The sequence below is a fragment of the Furipterus horrens genome, unplaced genomic scaffold, assembly GCF_987537825.1.
Source record: "Furipterus horrens unplaced genomic scaffold, mFurHor1.1.pri manual_scaffold_13, whole genome shotgun sequence".
NCBI classification, from domain to species: domain Eukaryota; kingdom Metazoa; phylum Chordata; class Mammalia; order Chiroptera; family Furipteridae; genus Furipterus; species Furipterus horrens.
In genome coordinates, this window is record NW_028327183.1 from 52,447,678 (window position 1) to 52,466,708 (window position 19,031).

The window sequence follows — 19,031 nt, forward strand, 5'->3', positions numbered from 1 at the left end:
CAACTTTGAAACTCAGTGCAGAGGTAATAGGGAAGTGGTCAGGCACCCTCCTTAATTTCAGATTATAAAGTATTGGGACTCACAGTCAGATTGTTACAGGACACCCACCATCTTGAAGTATGTTTATTTGGGCTGAGCACAGTGAAAAAAGGAAAGGATTCAGGGTAGAGAAAGTAACAGGAGAGAGCCTAGGCGGTGGTCCACATTCGCTCCCTTCAAATGTTCTAGGAAAGGAGTGAGCCAAGGTGGTCATTCCCAAGCCACGCACCCATCATTTACCCAATACCCACGACCACTTTTGTTCTGGGCTGTGTTTCAAGATAAAATCAGGTATGTGTGTTTTTTCTTTGAATATTTTATTTACTTAATTTTTTAATAGGGGGAGGGCGAGAGGTAAACATCTATGTGTGCTTGCCTCTCTCGAGCCCCCAACTGAGGACTCTGTCCGCAACCCAGGCATGTGTCCTGACTGGGAATCGAACCAGCGACCCTTGTGTTGGCAGGCCAGCGCTCAATGCACTGAGCCATACCAGCCAGGCTGACCCACGTGTGAAGAGACACTGCGCCTCCTATGAGGTCTCCACACCTGGAAATCTGCAGGTGTCTTGCTAGAGCTCCCGGGATCAGTTGGCTGAATGCGACAGGTGGGTAATGCTGTTGCTTACCGTGGCCTTTGAAGATCAATAGAAGGAACAAACTGAGTACTTGTCAATGCCAGGATTCCGGGGTTTGCTATTTGACATTTCAGTTAATCTTACAAGAACGTGGGGAGTTGAAACTAATATTGAATTGCTGAGAACATGCAGGACTAGAGAAAAGAGTAGGTTCTCTGTTTACTCACCACACAAGTGTCAGATTGAAGTGGCCACATTTTAACCTAGTATTCCGGCTCCAGACGCAGAAACAACCTCTCAGGCTGCTGTGAAACCCTCACTGGGTCACGTACAGAGTGGGGACTAGGGAGGCTCAGCTGAAGCTGCTGTTTCCGTTGGTACAATTACTATGATTCTCCCCCTAATTCCCTGAAACATCAAAGCACTCACCGTCTGCCACTCAGTCTTCCAGGATATCCTTCTGTTATAATTTTAAATATACTTACTCATTTTTCAAGGGAAGGGAGGGAGAAAGAATGGGACATAAACATCAGTGTGAGAGAGAAACATTGGTTGGTCGCTCTAAGTGCTCACTGAGTAGGGAACAAATCCATACAACAGGCATGTGCCCTGAGTGCAAATGTATCCACGGTTCACTGGCTTTGTATGATGATGCCCGGTCAACTGACCACACTGTCAGCACACAGGGATCCTCCTTTTAGATGGAGCTACATTTTGCCTTTCTGTTGGTCCTACCTCGGAGTTTGATCCTCTGCAGATCTTGGTAATTTGGGCTCAGTCTCTGCCCCTTCACCACCATTTTGGGTGTCTGGCGGTGATTCCATTTACTCTGGTGACCTTCATGCCTCACTTTGACTTTGAGAATGTTGTTGCCATGCGACACTGACATTCACCCTGCAGTGGATGGGCCTGCTGAATGTGAATGCTGGGACTTCACATTCGGGTGTGATGCTGCTGACCTGAAGTATCTCGTTCTCTATTTCAAGTGCTCACCTCTTTTTCGTGCAAGTGACCCACTAACCAGAATATTCTGTGTCTGTATCCCTACTGGGTTTATGAGACAATTAAAGTCACAAGTGTTCCCTGCAGGCAGGACCATGTTCTGGAACAATGTCTGTCATAGTCTCCTGTTTCTGCATGTCAAACTTTTGGGTTGAAACATAGTCCTTCTGAATACAAACCCTCACTGCAGTGCTCAGCATCCTGGGACACATGCGAAAGACCTTTTACTTCAGATTCCAGTTAGCATAGAGATAGAAAGACACTTCCTAGGATATAGTCTTTTTAAAAAATTAAATGGAGGTCATTTTACAGAGAATAATAACCATGGTCACAGCCAAGGTTCTCTAAGCACAGACTAGATATTAGGCAAGTAGCACCATTGAAACTCCACACATTGAGTTCTAACATCAACATAATTCTGTAGCTTAGAGGTTTCTTACATGCTTCTTTGTATCGCTACTTGTATTTTATAATATTTTATTAGCATGCTTTTAAAGGGAATTTTCTTTCTCTAAAGACAGCAGGATTATTCAACTCCCATCTTTATAAAAGCATATTAGTAAAATGTTCCTACAGATTCCATTTGCAATTTGTACCCCAAATTGGTGAAAAATGCACATCCAGCCATTGGTATAAAAACATTAAGGATCGCTGGAATACTGAATTAAACACACAGCCTTTATTGTCTTCACTTCATGGGTACCAAAGCTCATAGGAGAAACATCTGAAGGTACAGTGTGTTTACACAGGAATCAGAGGAAGAATACTCCAGACAGGAGTAGAGGGAACATGGAGGAGAGAGATTAGGCTAACCCAAACCTGTGGATGTGGTTACACCATTGCCATGGAGTTCCTCAGAGTATATTCCATGTGGCTCTTTCTTGGTATTTGATGCAACCTCAGAAAATATTTACTTTCCTCCGAAAGAGTTCTTAATGTATATGGGGAATTTGTTTACTTTTTCTAACAATAGAAGGTATACCTGGGTGTGTGGTTCACAACAAGTTTACATTTGCTACCCAGATGTGTACAGTGTATCCATGTCCATAAAGGTGTTGAAAGTGGGCATCTGACTCTAGAAAAATGTTTTTCATTTCAGGATTTAACCCTCATGCTGGGAAGTGATGATGAGTACCTCTGTAAATACAGTGACAGTGTGTGCATGGGACAGCACATTATTTCTGGCATAAAATTAAGGGGTGAGCAGTGTGTAGAAAGGTATGAATGATGATTAGTGGAGTACAAAGCATTTTTGAAATAGCTAGCAGACAGAAGGCTGTGAAACCTGAGAACAGGTTAGTCTCAATGGGTGGTAATTAATGGAGAATGAGTTCTAAGAGGTGAGAGAATTTAAATGAAGTATAGCTATGCTGAAAAACTGGCCAACATAAAATTTTTATTTCTACAAAGTGCGAGTCCTTTCTATTACTATTTGAGGGGGAAAAGCGAGGTGAGTAAGCTATTGTTATGTGTGAGGAGAAAAATGTAGAATTATAGAATAGGAGTGGTATGGTCTTTCATTGGTTTAACAATCCATTACTAATTATCCCTTCTTCAGGGTCTTATCTAGGTCTGGGATATACAGCAGTGAATAAAGAAAACGTGATCACAACATGGCTTCCTCAATGGCTTTACTGAAGGAGTAGCCAAGAACTATCAGAAAAAATAATGTTTGTAGTAAATTGTTGGGTAATAGATGATATGGAAACATAAACTGAGCAGCACTGAGGAGTGCCAAGCATGTGGATCCTTAGGATTTTAAGATCACACAGTTAAGGGAGGGGGGAAAGAGATTTGATTGAATGAGGAAGGTATTTCATGGACAAGAAAACGCTGTACAGTCTTCCCTTTCCAGGGGTTGGCCGAAAGTGTCAGAACACCTCTATGATCATCGTGCCAGTGTCAGTGCGCTGGAGATTGTGTTCATTTACAAGGGATTTCTATATTTTCTGGTAAGTATTAACATGTTCTTCAACATTACTTGGTTTAATGTTTTTTAAATTCTGTATTATATTTCAGTGGTTTTATACTCTGAATTTTAAAAATATTTTTTAAAATTTAGTTGTAGGGAGGGGAATGGAAGGAGATATCCATTAGAAAGAAGTCATTAGGTGACGCCTCCCCGCAGATGGAACACACTGGTCGATCTTGTGGACTGCAAGCAGAGGCTTGTTCAGCAATGGAAGGAAAAGGCGTCTATGAAAAATCAGTGGACAAAGAACCTTGGGCAATGGGTAGAGCAGTTTTTAAACATTTGATCTGGGGAAAACTTTTGGGGCTGCTTGTTCTGTGGTAACCTTTTGCCCCATCTGTTTGCTGCCAGGCATCCTGTCTTACACCCAGACCTTGTCTCGGCATTCTAAACCCTGAGGTCACCAGATTCCAGGAATCCTAACAGCAGGTGTTTTCCTCAGAACAGGTTCCGCGTAGGTGCTTTCCATTGCCTGCAGAGTCCTTACAGTGATGTGCTAGAGAAACATGGATCCAATGCCTCTCACACACCCCCAAAGGGAACCAGTCCTTCAACTCAGGCACGTGCCCTGAGTGGGAATGGAAATGGCAATCTTTAGATTCGTGTGCTAGGGCTCAATCCAGTGAGTGACATCTGCCAGGGCTGTACTCTGAGTTTTTAAATAACAAAAGTTATTACAGATTATTATTGATTTTTAATATTCATTTCACATATGCATACCATATTAATATATTTCATGTGATTTTTTTGAAGGTTTCTGAGCTATACATACAACAGTTTCATTATCAATATGTACTTCATTTACTCTAAATAGAAGTTCTCAATATGTTCGTAATCTTATCTCCGTGAAAATGCCTGAAACATCGTCTCACCTGTCTTCTATATGTTTGTGATAGGCAAGTTTTCTTTCATTATGATAATTACAATATCATTTTCCCATTCATAAAAACACCAATAATCGTGAGAATTCAATTGCCCAACATTTAAAAAAAAATTTGTAAGGACATTCAAATTATATCCAAAAAGAGACCTCTATTTTATGTTTGTATTATGCATCATACTTTTATTTTTGTTTCAAAGACGTGCCCTACAGTCTTGAATTATATTTGCCACATACATGTACGATATTGTAAGCAGGCCATTTGTAGCATAAATTTTTCCAGAGTAACGCTAGAATAGCTCTTAGTATGACTCACAGTTGGGGTTCGAAAATAATGTGTTTTTATGGATATGGACTGAATTCCATTGGCCAAGAGAAGATGAAAACTTCCTTTAGCCATTTTCAGGATTTTTTGGACAACGTGACATTTCCAATGAGCCCTAGCGGCAGTTCCTGGTTTTAGCTGAAGGGATTTCGGTGAAGACCGAATCACCGCTATGGTTTCCGTAACCCCATTACCCAGAACACCGTGGGAGGAATACCGCTCCACTTGGCCACTAAAGGGTACAAAAAGCACATTTGTTGGTGTTCACCGCGCAGGGCGGGACTTCCGGCGCAACGACAGGCATTTTGTCTTCATCCAGAGTCGGTTAGAACTCGTTCTCAGAACCTCAGGGTGGCTGGGTGCTGGCGGAAATGCGGGGGCGGGGACGGCGGCAGAGTCGTGGTCCACGGAGCACACAGGGAAGTCAGGAGCTGGGCGACCCGGGCCGGGAGAACCGGACAGGGGCCGCCATGCCCTTGGTGTCCTCGCCTTCCGCCGATACTTTCCCGCCTCCCCGACAGGGACCGTTGGCGGCCTCGCTCAGACGCCTCGCTGAGGTGAGTGCACGGCCTCCCGCTTTCCCTCCTTCACAGCGTCACCGCGCGACCCCGACATCCCTGTGCGTGCTCGTCCTGTCAGGCTTCGCGTCAGACATCCTGAGGAGGGTCATCGGAAGAGGAGAGTCGCGGTTTCTGAGGGCACAGCAAGCACAGTGCAGGGTGAACAAGGGCCTTTGTGTCTGAGGTCCCCATGCGGCTCTGGGTGGTGACGGTTGACGCAAACGCCAGCAGGGAGGAGGGGAGGAATTTACAGCCTCCTCCGGGGCTTTGCGGGCTGTGGGATCCATCAGATAAGGGGTTAGTACGGACCCTGCTGGGACGTCCCAAACACTCTGGATACCGAATGCCTACTTTTTGGGGTGAGTCCGGAGATACACGTGTGCTCCTGAACAGGAAGGGGGCAGACATTGCACAGTGCTGTGCACTAGCAGAGGAAGTGTAGTTTACTGCCTTTGGTACCTGATTTGGGGACTGAAGTGTAAAGCATAAGGCCGTGTTTGCAGGTGTCTTGGAGGCATGATCTGGGAGACTGAGTGGCATTGCTTGGGGGGAAGAATGGGACCCTACAGTCATGTCCTAATGGTGATATGGCATTTATCTGCTCTCCGCTCCCATCCAGTGCCCCAAAGGAGCAGCTGTTCATGAAGGTGATAACAGTAATTAATGGGGCTGTGATGACAGAACCGGCAGCGCTGGTATTAGGGCCTGGTGTCCCCAGTGAACTGGGGAGCCCTGGAGGAAATTGAGAGTGGGGACTATTTGGAAGGAGTGTTGCGGTTCTGAGATAAGACAGTTCTTGTCATTTGTTTCAATTTTGACAGGTTGGTGTGACCTTTGCGGACATTTCCCTGTACTTTTCCAGGAGGGAATGGTGCGTCCTGGATGACAATCAGAGACGCCTGTACCTGGGTGTGATGCTGGAGAACTTTGACCTTATATCCTCTCTGGGTAAGACCCTCACTTTGGCCAGTTACATGGACTTGGCTTTGCATTTCCCATGACCCCTGTTCTCTAGGGGGTGATCTCTCCTCATGTGTGGACTGGAAGCACTGCTTGATTTTCCAATTTTCTGAGCAGTTGATTTCCTGGTAGGTGTGGTTTTTTCACACTTTCCTTTTAACCCCCTGGAATAGCAATTCCTGAGGTACTCAACACATAGGGAAGGATTTGTGGTTGGTAATGTTGCAGGGAGACTAGTGAATACCACCTTGATTAGTGAGAATATGCCTATTTCTCTATTCCTTTTGGTCATTAGTGCATATTTATTTGGGAAATTGTTTCTACATTTTTTTAGGTAATGATATTTGAATGTCTTGTGTGTTTTCTAGATACGTTTTGACCTAGTGGTATATCACTTTTAATATTGGCATGACTTTGTCTCCCAGATGTTGACAACATGAGAGAGAAACATTGATCTTTGCTTATCTCTCCAGCCCAACTGGGGTCTGAGACACTAACCCAGTCATGTGCCCTGATTAGGAATTCAACAGGCCGTGTGTAGGTTTACAGCATGTCTTACCATGAACTGAGCCACACTGTGCTGGGCTGCCTTTTCTTTCAGTTTGTCAGTTGCTCTTGTGTGTAGAAGCCTTTTCATTTGTTGTAGCTTGAACTGCTTATATCTGCTCTTTTGCATTGTGGTTGTTGTCACATTCAGAAGATTATTTCAAGTCAAATCTTCAGCCCTAAGTAGTAAGTGGGTTGAGCATCTTTCTGCAAACCAACAGGTCATTGGTTGGATTCCCAGTCAGGGAACATGCTTGTGTGCTGGCTGGGTCCCCAGTTGGGGTGCGGATGAGGCAACATATTGATGCATGTCTTACGTATTCTTGATTCTGCTCTGTGACCCCCTTTTCCTTTCTCTTAAATTGAAAAAGAGTAAAATCTTTTTAAAAAATGATTATACAGAAATGATTAAAAGAAACCCACATCTCTGAAGCATCTTCTCTAGGTTGTCTGCAAAGTGTTTTAAGTTATAGGACTGCCATTTAATTTTTCATACAATGTAAGCTAATTTTTGTCCATAGTTTCCACTTTTGTGATTTACATGTGATTGTGTATTTTTCCCAGCACCACTAATTAACAAAAGCATTTTTTTCTTATGTCTTGTAGTGTTTGTCAAAGACTAGTTGAATGTCATTTCCTGTGTTTATTTCAGTGTTTTATGTGTTGTTATATTGGTCTGTGTTTCCGCCTACATTTTAATAACACACTGTTAGATTGCTTGGCTTTGTAATAGATTCAAGTCAGGCAGAGTGATGCCAACAAACTTTGTTCTTGCTCAGGATTGCTTGTGCCATGTGAAGTGTTTTGAGGCTCTGTACATTTCAGAATTCTTTTTTGATTTCTGTGTAAAGTATGATTGGAATTGCCAGAATTGCATTTAATCTGTAGATTGACTTGGATAATGTAGAAACTTTATCATTATTAAGTTTTAAGTCATGAACACTAGCTATCTTTCAGTCTTTTGCCTTTCCAACCTTTTTTTAAAGCACTGTCTTGTCCTGTTCAGTGTTCAGACATTTCTCCTTTATCTGTTGCATGTGTATTTTATTGTTTTTGATACTATTGTAATTTTCTTTTTAATCTTGAACTGAGGATATCTATATTGATTTAGAGAGAGGGGGAGGAAGTAGGAGAGAGAGAAAATCATGTATGTGAGAGACAAACATCGATCTGTATATCCCTCATGTGCCCCAACCTGGAACCCAGCAAGCAACCTACTTGGGTTCTCTGACCTGCAATCAAAGGAACCAAGTCACCTGGCCATGACTCTTCACTTTTTTAAATCAAGAAAGGTATTATTCGTGTGTAGAAATGGAACCGAGATTTGTATGTTGATATTGCATCCAGTCATTATCTCCATTTATTTATGTGTATCTTTAATTTATTTTTTATTTCTCTAAGTATATTTATTGATTACGCCATTACAGTAGTGCAATTATTTTTTCCCTTTACTCCCCTCTGCCCAGTACCTCCCTTCCAACCCTTGGTAATTAAGCCCATGTGTCGTGCCTGCATGTTCTCTGGCTTCTCCCTTCCCTATACTATTCTTAACATCCCCTTGTCTATTTTGTACCTACCAGTTATGCTGCTTAATCCCTGCACCATTTCCCCATTTTTCCTCTTCCTGCTTCCTGCTGATAACCCTCCCAGTGATCCCCATAGCTCTGATTTTCTTCCTATTCTAGTTGTTTCCTTAGGTTTTTTTTTTTTTTTCTTAGATTTTTTTTTGATAGTTTTGAGTTTGTTTTCAGTTTAAAGTTCATAGTTTTGGGAATCTTCTTTTCCTTAAATATGTCCCTTTAACATTTCATATAATAATGGCTTAGTGATTGTGAACTCCTTTAGCTTTACCTTGTCTGGGAAGCACTTTATCTGCCCTTCCATTCTAAATATTAGCTTTGCTGGGTAGAGTAATCTGGGTTGTAGGTCCTTGCTTTTTATCTCTTTCAATACTTGTTGCCCGTCTTTTCTTGCCTGCAAAGTTTCTTTTGAGAAATCAGCTCTTTTAAACATTTTATTTTTTTAAAAGGGGTAGGATCGGAGAAAGAGAGGAAGAGAAACACTAATGTGTAGTTGCCTCTTGTGCACCCCCAACTGGGGACCTGGCTTACAACCCAGACATGTGCCCTGACTGGGAATTGAACTGGCGACCCTTTGGTTCTCGGGGCGTTGCTCAATCCACTGATCCTCAGCAGCCAGGGTGGACGGTCTTATAGGTACCCCTTTGTAGGTAACTCTGCTCTTCTCTTGTGCTGCTTTTATGATTCTTTCTTTATCTTTACCTTGTCATTTTAAATATGATGTGTTTGGATATGTTTTTCTTTAGGTGTAGTTTGTTTGGAACTTTGTGCTTTCTGCATTTTTATGTCTACTATCTTCACCATGTTAGGAAAGTTTTCCTTCATTGTTTTTTCCCATAAGTTTTCAATGTCTTGCTCTTCCTCTTCTCCTTCTGGCTCCCTTATGATTCAGACATTTAAAGCTGTCCCTGAGGTTCCTAAGCATCTTCTCGTTTTTTCAACTCTTTTTTCTTCATTGTGTACTGGTTGACTTTCTACTTCTTCCTTATGGTCCAAATTGTTGATTTGAACCCAAGCATCCTTCCCTTCACCATTTGTTTTGTGTCAATTTTCCTTCATTTCACTTAGCATAGCTTTCATTTCTTCCCCTATGTATTTGTCGTAGTTAATCTTGTCTGTCAAGAGTGTGAGCATCGTTATCACCAGTGTTTTGAACTCTGCATCTATTAAGTTGTCTATCTCCTCATTGTTTAGTTCTCCCGCAGGAACCTTGATCTGCTTCCTCTTTTGGGTTGTACTTCTCTGTCTCCTCAGCTTGACAGGCTCCTGTGACCCTTTATGTGGTGTTCTTTTTGGTGCTATGGAATTTTAGCTACTGCTGCTCTGTGTTGGTTTCATTTGCATGGAATACATTTGTATATCTTTTTTTCAAGATTTTATTTATTCTTTTTGAGGTAGGGGAAGGGAGGGAGAAAGAGATGGAGAGAAGGATTAGTATGTGAGAGATAAATTGACCAGTTGCTCCTCACATGCCCCCAGCTAGAGACATGGTCTGCAGCTCAGGCATGTGCCCTGACAGGGAATCGAGTCACTGCCTTTCACTTTGCAGGAGGGTGCCCTACCCTCCCAGTCACACCCATCAGGACCACTATGTGTCTTTGGAGTGGAGAATTTATTTAAGGAGCTACTATTGCCACTTCTGCATTGGTTTTTCCCTCTTTTTCATTTTCGTAGTCTTCCTGTCTTGTGGTCTTCCTTTGTGATGATGATCACCTTTATAAAATTGTTTTCGTAGTGATTTTTAGACTACAGAAACAACTCATACTCTTTTATAATTTATTTTATCCTTGTAACACCTTAACTGCATCCAAGCATTATACCTTTTGACTCTACCACATATGCCTTTTTTTATTTTTTGCTGTCACAATTCACATTTTTTATATTGTGTATCTAATAAGGTACAGAATGGTGGCTTTATTACTTTTACTAGATTTAATTTTACACCTTTATAATAGCTACGTAATGTACATTTCACCAATCCGTTGCTACTATATAGTGAATTTGATTTTATTCTCACATTTACTAGTGAGAATTATACTTCCCTATCTATTGGAGTTTGTATTCAGTATTCTTTTATTTGATCTTGAAGAAGTTTTTTTGGGATTCCTAGTAAGTCCGGTTGGGTAGCAGTGCAGTTCCTTAGCTTTTGTTTGTATCGGGAAGTATTGATAAGGAACAGGATTCCTGGATAAAATATGGATTGTTTTCATTTATTGTCCTAAATATATTAGTTTTATTTTCTCCTAGTCTGCAAGTTTTCTTCAGAGTAATCTACTGATAACCTTATTGAGGCATTCTCCTGTGTGTGACAAGTTTCTACTTCCTCTGTGTTTTCACTGCTCTCTTTGCCTTTGATTTTTAACAGTTTCATTTTTCTGTGTCTTGGTGAAGTCCATTTTGCTTTGAACCTGTACAGGAACTTGTGGGGAGACATGCACTTGATTATTCAGAGCTCTTTTTCCAATTTGGGAAGTCAGTCGTCAGCTTTCTGTTTCAAAGTAAGTGTTCTGCCTATCTTGGTCCTTGTCTGCCTTTTCTTTTCCCTGTTTTTGCCCCCCACTCCCTCACCCCAGTGAATCCCATAATGCAAGTGTCAGGTATCCTGGTGGTGTTACTTTATTCTCCTTGCCATATTTTATAAAATTTATTTCCATTTTTTTATTTCTCTCCACCTTCGTGTTTTTAAATGACCTGTCTTTGACATGACATGTTCCTTTCATGAGTTCTTTTAAAACTTTTTATTGCATTTTCCATTTAATTTTATATAATTTGACAACTGTACCAATTATTTTTTATTTTATATATATATATATATATATATTTCTGTACATCAGATATTCTCCTATTGTCCCTTTGTCAGTATCTCCTTTACGTTGGTTCCATTTGTATTGTCTGGTGGCTCATGGATGTTTTTTAAAGTAAATATTTGGATTCCTTATCTGGTTTAGATAGAATTGAATTTTTTTGGCATCAATTAATGGAAAATTCTTGTCTTCACTTGGTAGTAGCCTTGTTTGTAGCATTTTTTTAAACCATGTATGGATATCTAAGCATTTGAGAAAGCAGAAACTCCTTTCAATTTTATGGACTATTTCTGGCTAGAGAAATAGGTCATTTACACGTGGATTTGGGTTGACTCAGTTGCTGTTGTGGTTCAGTCTTGAGACAAGCCCCAGGCACCTACTCTCTTTGATGCTACATGAGTTCAGGTAAGAGTAACAAAAAATGTACTTGTGCAATTTGCTTTGGTGTAATTTCTTTTCTGTGATTGTTGGGTACTTTGGAGTCTTTCGTGGCAAATACAGTTGGGGACATACTGTTATTTTTGGTGTTCTTTCTGGACTAGGTTGTGTACAAAGGGATTTGTTTTGAATTTCATGCCAAGGACCTCTATAGAGTTGCCTAATGTGTCAACTGGGAGCTTCACAGATGTTGCAGAGGCTTCTGTGGTTCTTTAAAAATTTCCAGTATTTGTCACAGAACAGCTCCGTAAAATCAGCTAGCACAATCACAGTTTTTGACAGAGGTAACTCGGACCCTGGTTTTGATCCTAACCGTCTTCAAAAGGGTTTGGTAACCCACATCCCAGTCGTGCTTTCTATGAGGTTCTTTGTTTATTGCTTTTTTGCTGCTTGTTTGTTGTTGTTGATTATTAATTGCTTTTAGAGAGACAAGGGAAAAGTGGGTGGGGAGAGAGAGAATATCAGTCTTTTGTTCCACTCATGATTTTATTCGTTGGTTGCTTCTTCCATGTGACTTGATGGGGATCCAGTCCACAAACTTGACATATGGAGATGACCCTCACACCACTGAGCTGCCATGTCCGGTCTGATTTTCTATTTGTCTTAACTGGATTTTTATTTTCCTTTTCTGTGGATGATTTAGTCTGTCAATAGCTGTCTACCTGTACTGGAAGAAGGGAAAATTGTCATATTTCTTATTTGGCCATGTTGCTGAACTCACTCACGTAGGTCTTATTTTGTAGACTTTTTGTGCTTCAAGGTTTTACAATAGTGCTGGTCAGCCATCTCTTTATTTTTTCTCCTTGAATTTATATCATCTATATTCCATTGAATGGCTCCTCTGGGGCCTAAGGGAGGAATCATTTTTGCATCCCATGAGAAACACAACTCCATCCATGCCTGACTGGACCCAAATCTAGTCTTGCCTTGGTGAAATGCTACTGGAGATGTTTTGACTCTTCGGCTTTTTAAAGGTCATATAGGGTTGTCCATTTTGTTCATCAATATTTTGTTCCCATTCCCAGTTCCTAACCCTATTCCACTCATTCTTGCTTATTGTTGAGACTTCTTAATTACTCACTCTGAGTTTTCATTTTAATTCCAATTCCCATCCCACAGGTAATCTGCACCTCTCTAAACTTTGTGCCTCAACCACTTTCTCTTAGAGTTTTTTTTCTGCCCCCTAACTTTCATGAATGCTTGCAGATCCTTAATGTGCGCCTTTACTGTTATATTTACCTTGCGTATCATAGGCTCTGATACAATTAATGTTGATGAGTTTGAGTTCATATAAATTATTCTACAAGTTTCACTTCACTAGTGAGAAAGACCCTACAGGAAACCATTTGAGGAAGAACAGTGAGAACTCCCTGACTATCCTCTGTGTGTTTCATCCCATGCTTCTGTCTATTCCTTGGTTAGGCCAGCACCACTGAGCTACTATCATGGCCATTAAAATATAACAGTCATTTCTTCAGTGTGTAACCCAATTGTCTTGAAAATGGTTTCATAGAATCATGCCTAGGTGTGATAGATGGCATTTGTGATGAGGATATTCTTTTTCAAGTCATTTATTTCTCATTTAAATTTTATTTATTTATTTTTAGAGAAAGGGGGAGGGAAGAATAAAGAAAGGGAGAGAAACATCAATGTGCAGTTGACTCTCACATATACCCAACTGAGGACCTGGCCCACAACCCAGGTATTTGCCCTGACTAGGAATTGTACCATTGTCCTTTGGTTTGCAACTGGCGCTCAGTTTACCTACCACACCAGTGAGGGTGGGGTTTTTTTAATGTTGTTTGTTGGTTTTTTAAAGAATTGAATAAAGCTTTAATGAAATGTTGGCTACTATGGACATAATGTTCTGATGGAGAAGAAATATTGTAAAAGCAATTGTGAGTCGCAAAAGAAACAATATACATTTCTACATAAAAATAAAACATTTAAAAAATGAAAAGATGGGGGGATGATGTGAAAAAGAAAGGCGTGGGGTGTCAGAGCACCACATGTTCTACCTAGAATACCTAGACTACTGACCTGATCCTGCACCATCTTTCCTTCTGTCTTCTTTCTTTTTCTTAAGGTTTTATTTATTTTATATTTAGAGAGAGGGGAAAGGAGGGAGAGAAAAGAAAAGAAGAGAAACATTAATATGTGGTTGCCTCTCGTGCACTTATCAGAGACCTGGCCTCCAACCCAGGCACATGCGCTAACTAGCAATCGAACCAGCGGCCTTTTGGTTTGCAGGCCAGTGCTCGATCCACTGAACCACACTACTATTACTAATAGTAGCATCCTTCAGTCACAACACCACACAGATTCAGAGGATATTTTTCTTTAAGGTAACGTATACCTCACCAGCTTTTCCTTTCTTTCAGGTTGCTGTTGTAGAGCAGAGGATGTGGAAGAACCAGTTGAACAGGATGTTTCTGTAAGAGTGTCAGAGGAAAAGAATCTCAAGGTAGCTTTGTCTCCCCAGAAAAGCCACCCCTGTGAGAGTTGTGGGGGAGTTTGGAGAGACATTTTTCAGTTCATAGAGGAGCATGAGACACAACACATTCAGAAACTGTTGAGGTGCGGGGCATGTAGAAAACAATGTTATTTCAATACAAAGTATCACCAGCAACAAGAGCTTCACGAGAAAGAGAAGCTTTTCATGGCAGAGGTGGACAGCATGTCACTTGCCAAGTACTGCAATTATACCATGTCGCAGAAGCTTTTTACCTGTAGTGAGGTTGGACTGGCCATTCTTTCAGAGTCAGAATATCCAAAACAAGAGGCTACTCAAACCAGAGAGAGACCAGACAAAATTTTGACAGCTGGCATGAGTATTCAAAGAAAAAATTATTTCAGCGTGAATAAATATGAAAACGGTATTTGCTGTAACCACGCATATGTTCAGCACAAAGGACTTTCTCCCGGAAGACAGTATTTTACGTGCTGCGATTGTGGAAAACATTTTACCAGAATTTCAACTTATTATCATCAGAGAGTTCACACTGGACAAAAGCTCTGTCGTTGCAGTGAATGTGAGGAATATTTTATCACAAAGGAAGCAGTATGTCATAATGTGAGCATTCACACAGGTCAAAGGCCTCATGAATTCAGGGAATGTGGGAAGTCTTTTACCACCGACCATTACCTTAATGTACATCAGAGACTTCATACTAGGGAAAGGGCTTATGAGTGCAGTGAATTTGGGAAATCTTTCATCAGAAAAGACGCACTAATTCCTCGTCAGAATGTTCACACAGGTGAAAGGACTTATAATTACAATGAATGTGAGAATTCTTTTACCACTGACCATTGCCTTAAGGTAAATCAGAGAATTCATACTGGGCAAAGGCCATACGAGTGCGGTGAATGTGGAAAATCTTTTACCAGGAAGTATGAGCTTCATGTACATCAGAGAGTTCATACTGGTGAAAGGCCTTATGAATGCAGTGAATGTGGGAAATCTTTTATTCGGAAGGAAGCACTACATTGTCATCAGAGAGTTCACAAAAGTGAAAGGCCTTATGAGTGCAGTGAATGTGGGAAATCTTATACCAGGAAGTATGACCTTTATATACACCAGAGAGTTCATACTGGACAAAGGCCGTATGAGTGCAGTGAATGTGGGAAATCTTTCAAACGAAAGCAAGCACTACATCTTCATCAGAGAGTTCACACAGGTGAAAGGCCTTATTATGATTGCAGTGAATGTGGAAAATCTTATACCAGAAAGTATGACCTTTATGTACATCAGAGAGTTCATACTGGTGAAAGGCCTTATGAATGCACTGAATGTGGGAAATCTTTCATTCGAAAGCAAGCACTAGATCATCATCAGAGAGTTCACACAGGTGAAAGGCCTTATGAATGCAGTGAATGTGGGAAATCTTTTACCACAGACCATTACCTTCATAAACATCATAAAATTCACACTCAACAAAGGCCATATACGTGCAGTGAATGTGGGAAGTCTTTTACCAGGAGGAGTGACCTTTACGTACATCAGAGGGTTCATACTGGTGAAAGGCCTTATGAGTGCAATGAATGTGGGAAATCTTTTATCCGAAAGGCAGTACTTCATTGTCATCAGAGCATTCACACAGGTGAAAGGCATGAATGCAGTGATTGTGGGAAATCTTTTACTACCAACCGTTACCTTCATGTACATCGGAGAATTCACACTGGGAAAAGCCTGCATGAGTGCAATGAATGTGGGAAATCTTTCATCCAAAAGCAAGGACTACTTCGTCATCAGAGAGTTCACACAGGTGAAAGGCCTTATAAATGCAGTGATTGTGGGAAATCTTTTACCACCAACCGTTACCTTCATGTACATCGGAGACTTCATACTGGGCAAAGGCTGTATGTGTGTAGTGAATGTGGGAAATCTTTCATCCAAAAGCAAGGACTACATCGTCATCAGAGAGTTCACATGTTAAAGGTGTTATAAGTGCAGCGAATGTGGGAAATCTTTTAGCAGCAAAATGAACCTTATATATCTGAGGGTTCATACTGGGAAAAGGCTTAATGAGTGCAGTGAATGTGAGAAATCTTTCATCCATTGCACTGCCCCTCTGTATCATCAGAGATTTCACAGAAGAGAAAGGTCTTAATGTAGGAGGTTATTTAAACAAAATTCTACCGTTCACATATAAGTACCATGGGCTGAATATCTTAGCTGCGTAGAAAATATACAGTGGCTTTTTTGTGTGTTTTTTTTTAACAGTACTAAAGATAATTTGTTGAAGTATTGTTTGTCTTATTCAAATTTTATACACCCAAACATCAGCACTAGGGAGGTTCCCCATAAATTTATTTGTATGTCTGCCATGTTTCAATGTTTCATTGCTTTTATCTATCCAGATCTTTCTTTAAATCCACGTCACTGCTTATTTCTGTTGTTGAATATATTTCACCTGCATCACCTGTGGGTTCCCAGACATTGCATGAGTCATCAGTATAATGTGCTCATACAATGTCACTTTTCTCTGATATGTCGGAGAAAATTAGAAATAGCCTTGCTTTTTAAAAGGTCTTGATTCCTGCACTCTAACTAGTTGTAGAATTGACCTGACTCTGAGTTGGCCCAGAGATCATCCTCTGAGTTCAGCTGTCAACTTGCAGAAGGACTGTTTTTTCAGTGACATGCTTTTTTTATGTGTCAGGGACAATTTTTGAGTGTCTGAAAACCAATGGAAATCCTGCCGGACTAATCTCTTTTTTGTTTTTAAAGTAATGAAGGACTTTTTACCAAGTCTTCTTTAACCTGGGTGCTATGTTTTTGGTGTGGGGTAGTTTATAAACAGTTTTGAACCCTAGAACTGTAAACATGTAAATAATTATGTGTGTCTCAAAGTTTCTGTGATCATGGGAACAATTTGGTGCAAAAATTCACTTGGTGTTTTTTTCCAAACTTCCATTTCTGCTCCATTCCACATAGTTAAGTCCATGGGCTCTAGTTTTCATGACAGGTCTCAATGCTGTGAGTTTTAGGAGACAGACAGAGATCATTCCAAAGAGGATAGGTATTACAACCTCAGGTACACATGGGAACAGCATGAGTTTTTTTCCATATTTGTTAATTAGTCCAATACTGTTGAAGGGAATTTCTCATGTTTGTCATGCAGTTGGCCATGTGCAATAATGTCTGCAATTGCATGGGGGATGGTCAGTAGTTGTAGTGCCATAGCGGTCAGAGTGATTGCAATAGAAACACTGGCCTAATCGATTGTGGAGGAGACTGCAGCCAAGTAGAATGAATTTGTCCCTTCTAGCGTGCATCCAGAAATGTTTCTGAAAAAGAGACTGCAGAATATGCAGGAATATTTATGTTCTGTTGATTCAGTCATTGTCCTTGACTATAATGAAAAGGTTTTGTGGGTGCGGACAAGTACTCTGGTTAGAGTATCAACTCTTGATATGCCAAGCTCCTGATTTCAATATCCAGTCAGGGCACATACAAGAAGGAACAAATGAATGCACACATAATTGGAACAAGAAATCCAGATGTCTTTTTCATTTTCTAATAAAATAAAATTTTCTTAAAATAATATTGAATTTCTGTAGGCTCCCAGATGTTCATGTCAGAGCCACTGGTGCCCTGGTTGAAGGATAAAAAAAAGTGTGTCTATAGTTGAGGGATGTTGCTGTTTTGACCCAACCAGCAGTTATTTTGGTTGCAATGAGTGTTTGTTGTTTGGTTTTTTAAAGTTATTTATTTATTTGTTTATTTTACTTTTAGAGGGGGAAGGAGAAAGAGGGGAAGAGAAACATCACTGTGTGATTGCCTCTCACTCGCGCCCCCAACTGGGGCCCTGATGTGCAAGCTAGTAATGTGCCCTGACTGGGAATCGGACCAGCGACACTTGTTTTTTTGTTTTTTAAGAGGGATTTTCTTTATTTTTAGAGAGACGGGGAAGGAGAGAAACATCAATGTCTGTGTGTGATAAACATTGATCTGTAGCATCTCACATGGCCCCATCTGGGGACCAAGCCCTCAATTCAGGCATGTTCTCTGGGAATCAAGCCTATGACCTCTTGGTCTATATACCGGCGCTTTTTCCAGTGATCCACTGTAGGCAGGGTAGTTTCAGTGAGTTTTTATTGTTGGCTATATTCCCTGTCTCTAAGGGAAAGGCTCATGCAAAGCACATGAAAATGTGAATTGAATATACAGTGGCTAAACCTATTTTCAAAATGAGATGGACATACTAATTTTAACACCTTTTCCCATTTTAAAAAAGCTTTAATTATTAAACTCATACATCAACCATAATATTTGGTCAGCCTTCACTTCACCTAACACTGAAATCATCTCCATTTTCCTAATATTGACCATACAGGGAATTTAATTCATGGTGATTTTAACCCCAGCCATTCACGGTTCTTTACATAATCCTTAATATATTTCCATTGTACTAAATAACTAAGAATAACAGTATTTTTTGTGTTTTTATTATGTGGTATGTATATTTGGAGATGTATTAATGTTAAATCGGTATCATCAGTTTTCGCTGGGAAGTATTGTTTTCTTTCAACTCATCTTTATGAATTCAAATAATTTCTAAATATTTACTTTGAAGCTGGTGAAAATATTTGCATAATTTTTTATGTGGACGTAAGTTTCATTAACCTTTGTCAATAATTCAGTGCACATTCTTGAGTTGCAAAGTAGGTTACTATTAAAGTTACACAGGTTAGCAATTTCTGATTTAAACCGGTTGTAGCTTTTTCCATTCTGCAGCAATGTATGACAGATTCAGTTCCTCAAATCTTTTTTTTAACATTGTAATTTTATGTCACTGTAGTTTTATCCTATTGTTTTAAGGATTTCTGGTGAGCCTTTTTGCAGAT

The 19,031-nt window shown here is 40.4% G+C and overlaps 1 protein-coding gene across 1 annotated transcript in view; it reads left to right on the top strand.

Moving 5' to 3' along the window:
* Window positions 1–18,706, top strand: part of LOC149995287 (uncharacterized) — a 36,100-nt gene extending 17,394 nt beyond the window's left edge. Inside the window, exon 4 of the mRNA XM_090259516.1 lies at window positions 15,010–18,706. Within this exon, the coding sequence (XP_090115642.1) occupies window positions 15,010–16,128 (1,119 nt within the window). The 3' untranslated portion in view covers window positions 16,129–18,706. The remainder of the gene's footprint in view (window positions 1–15,009) is intronic.
* Window positions 18,707–19,031: the final 325 nt, after the last annotated feature.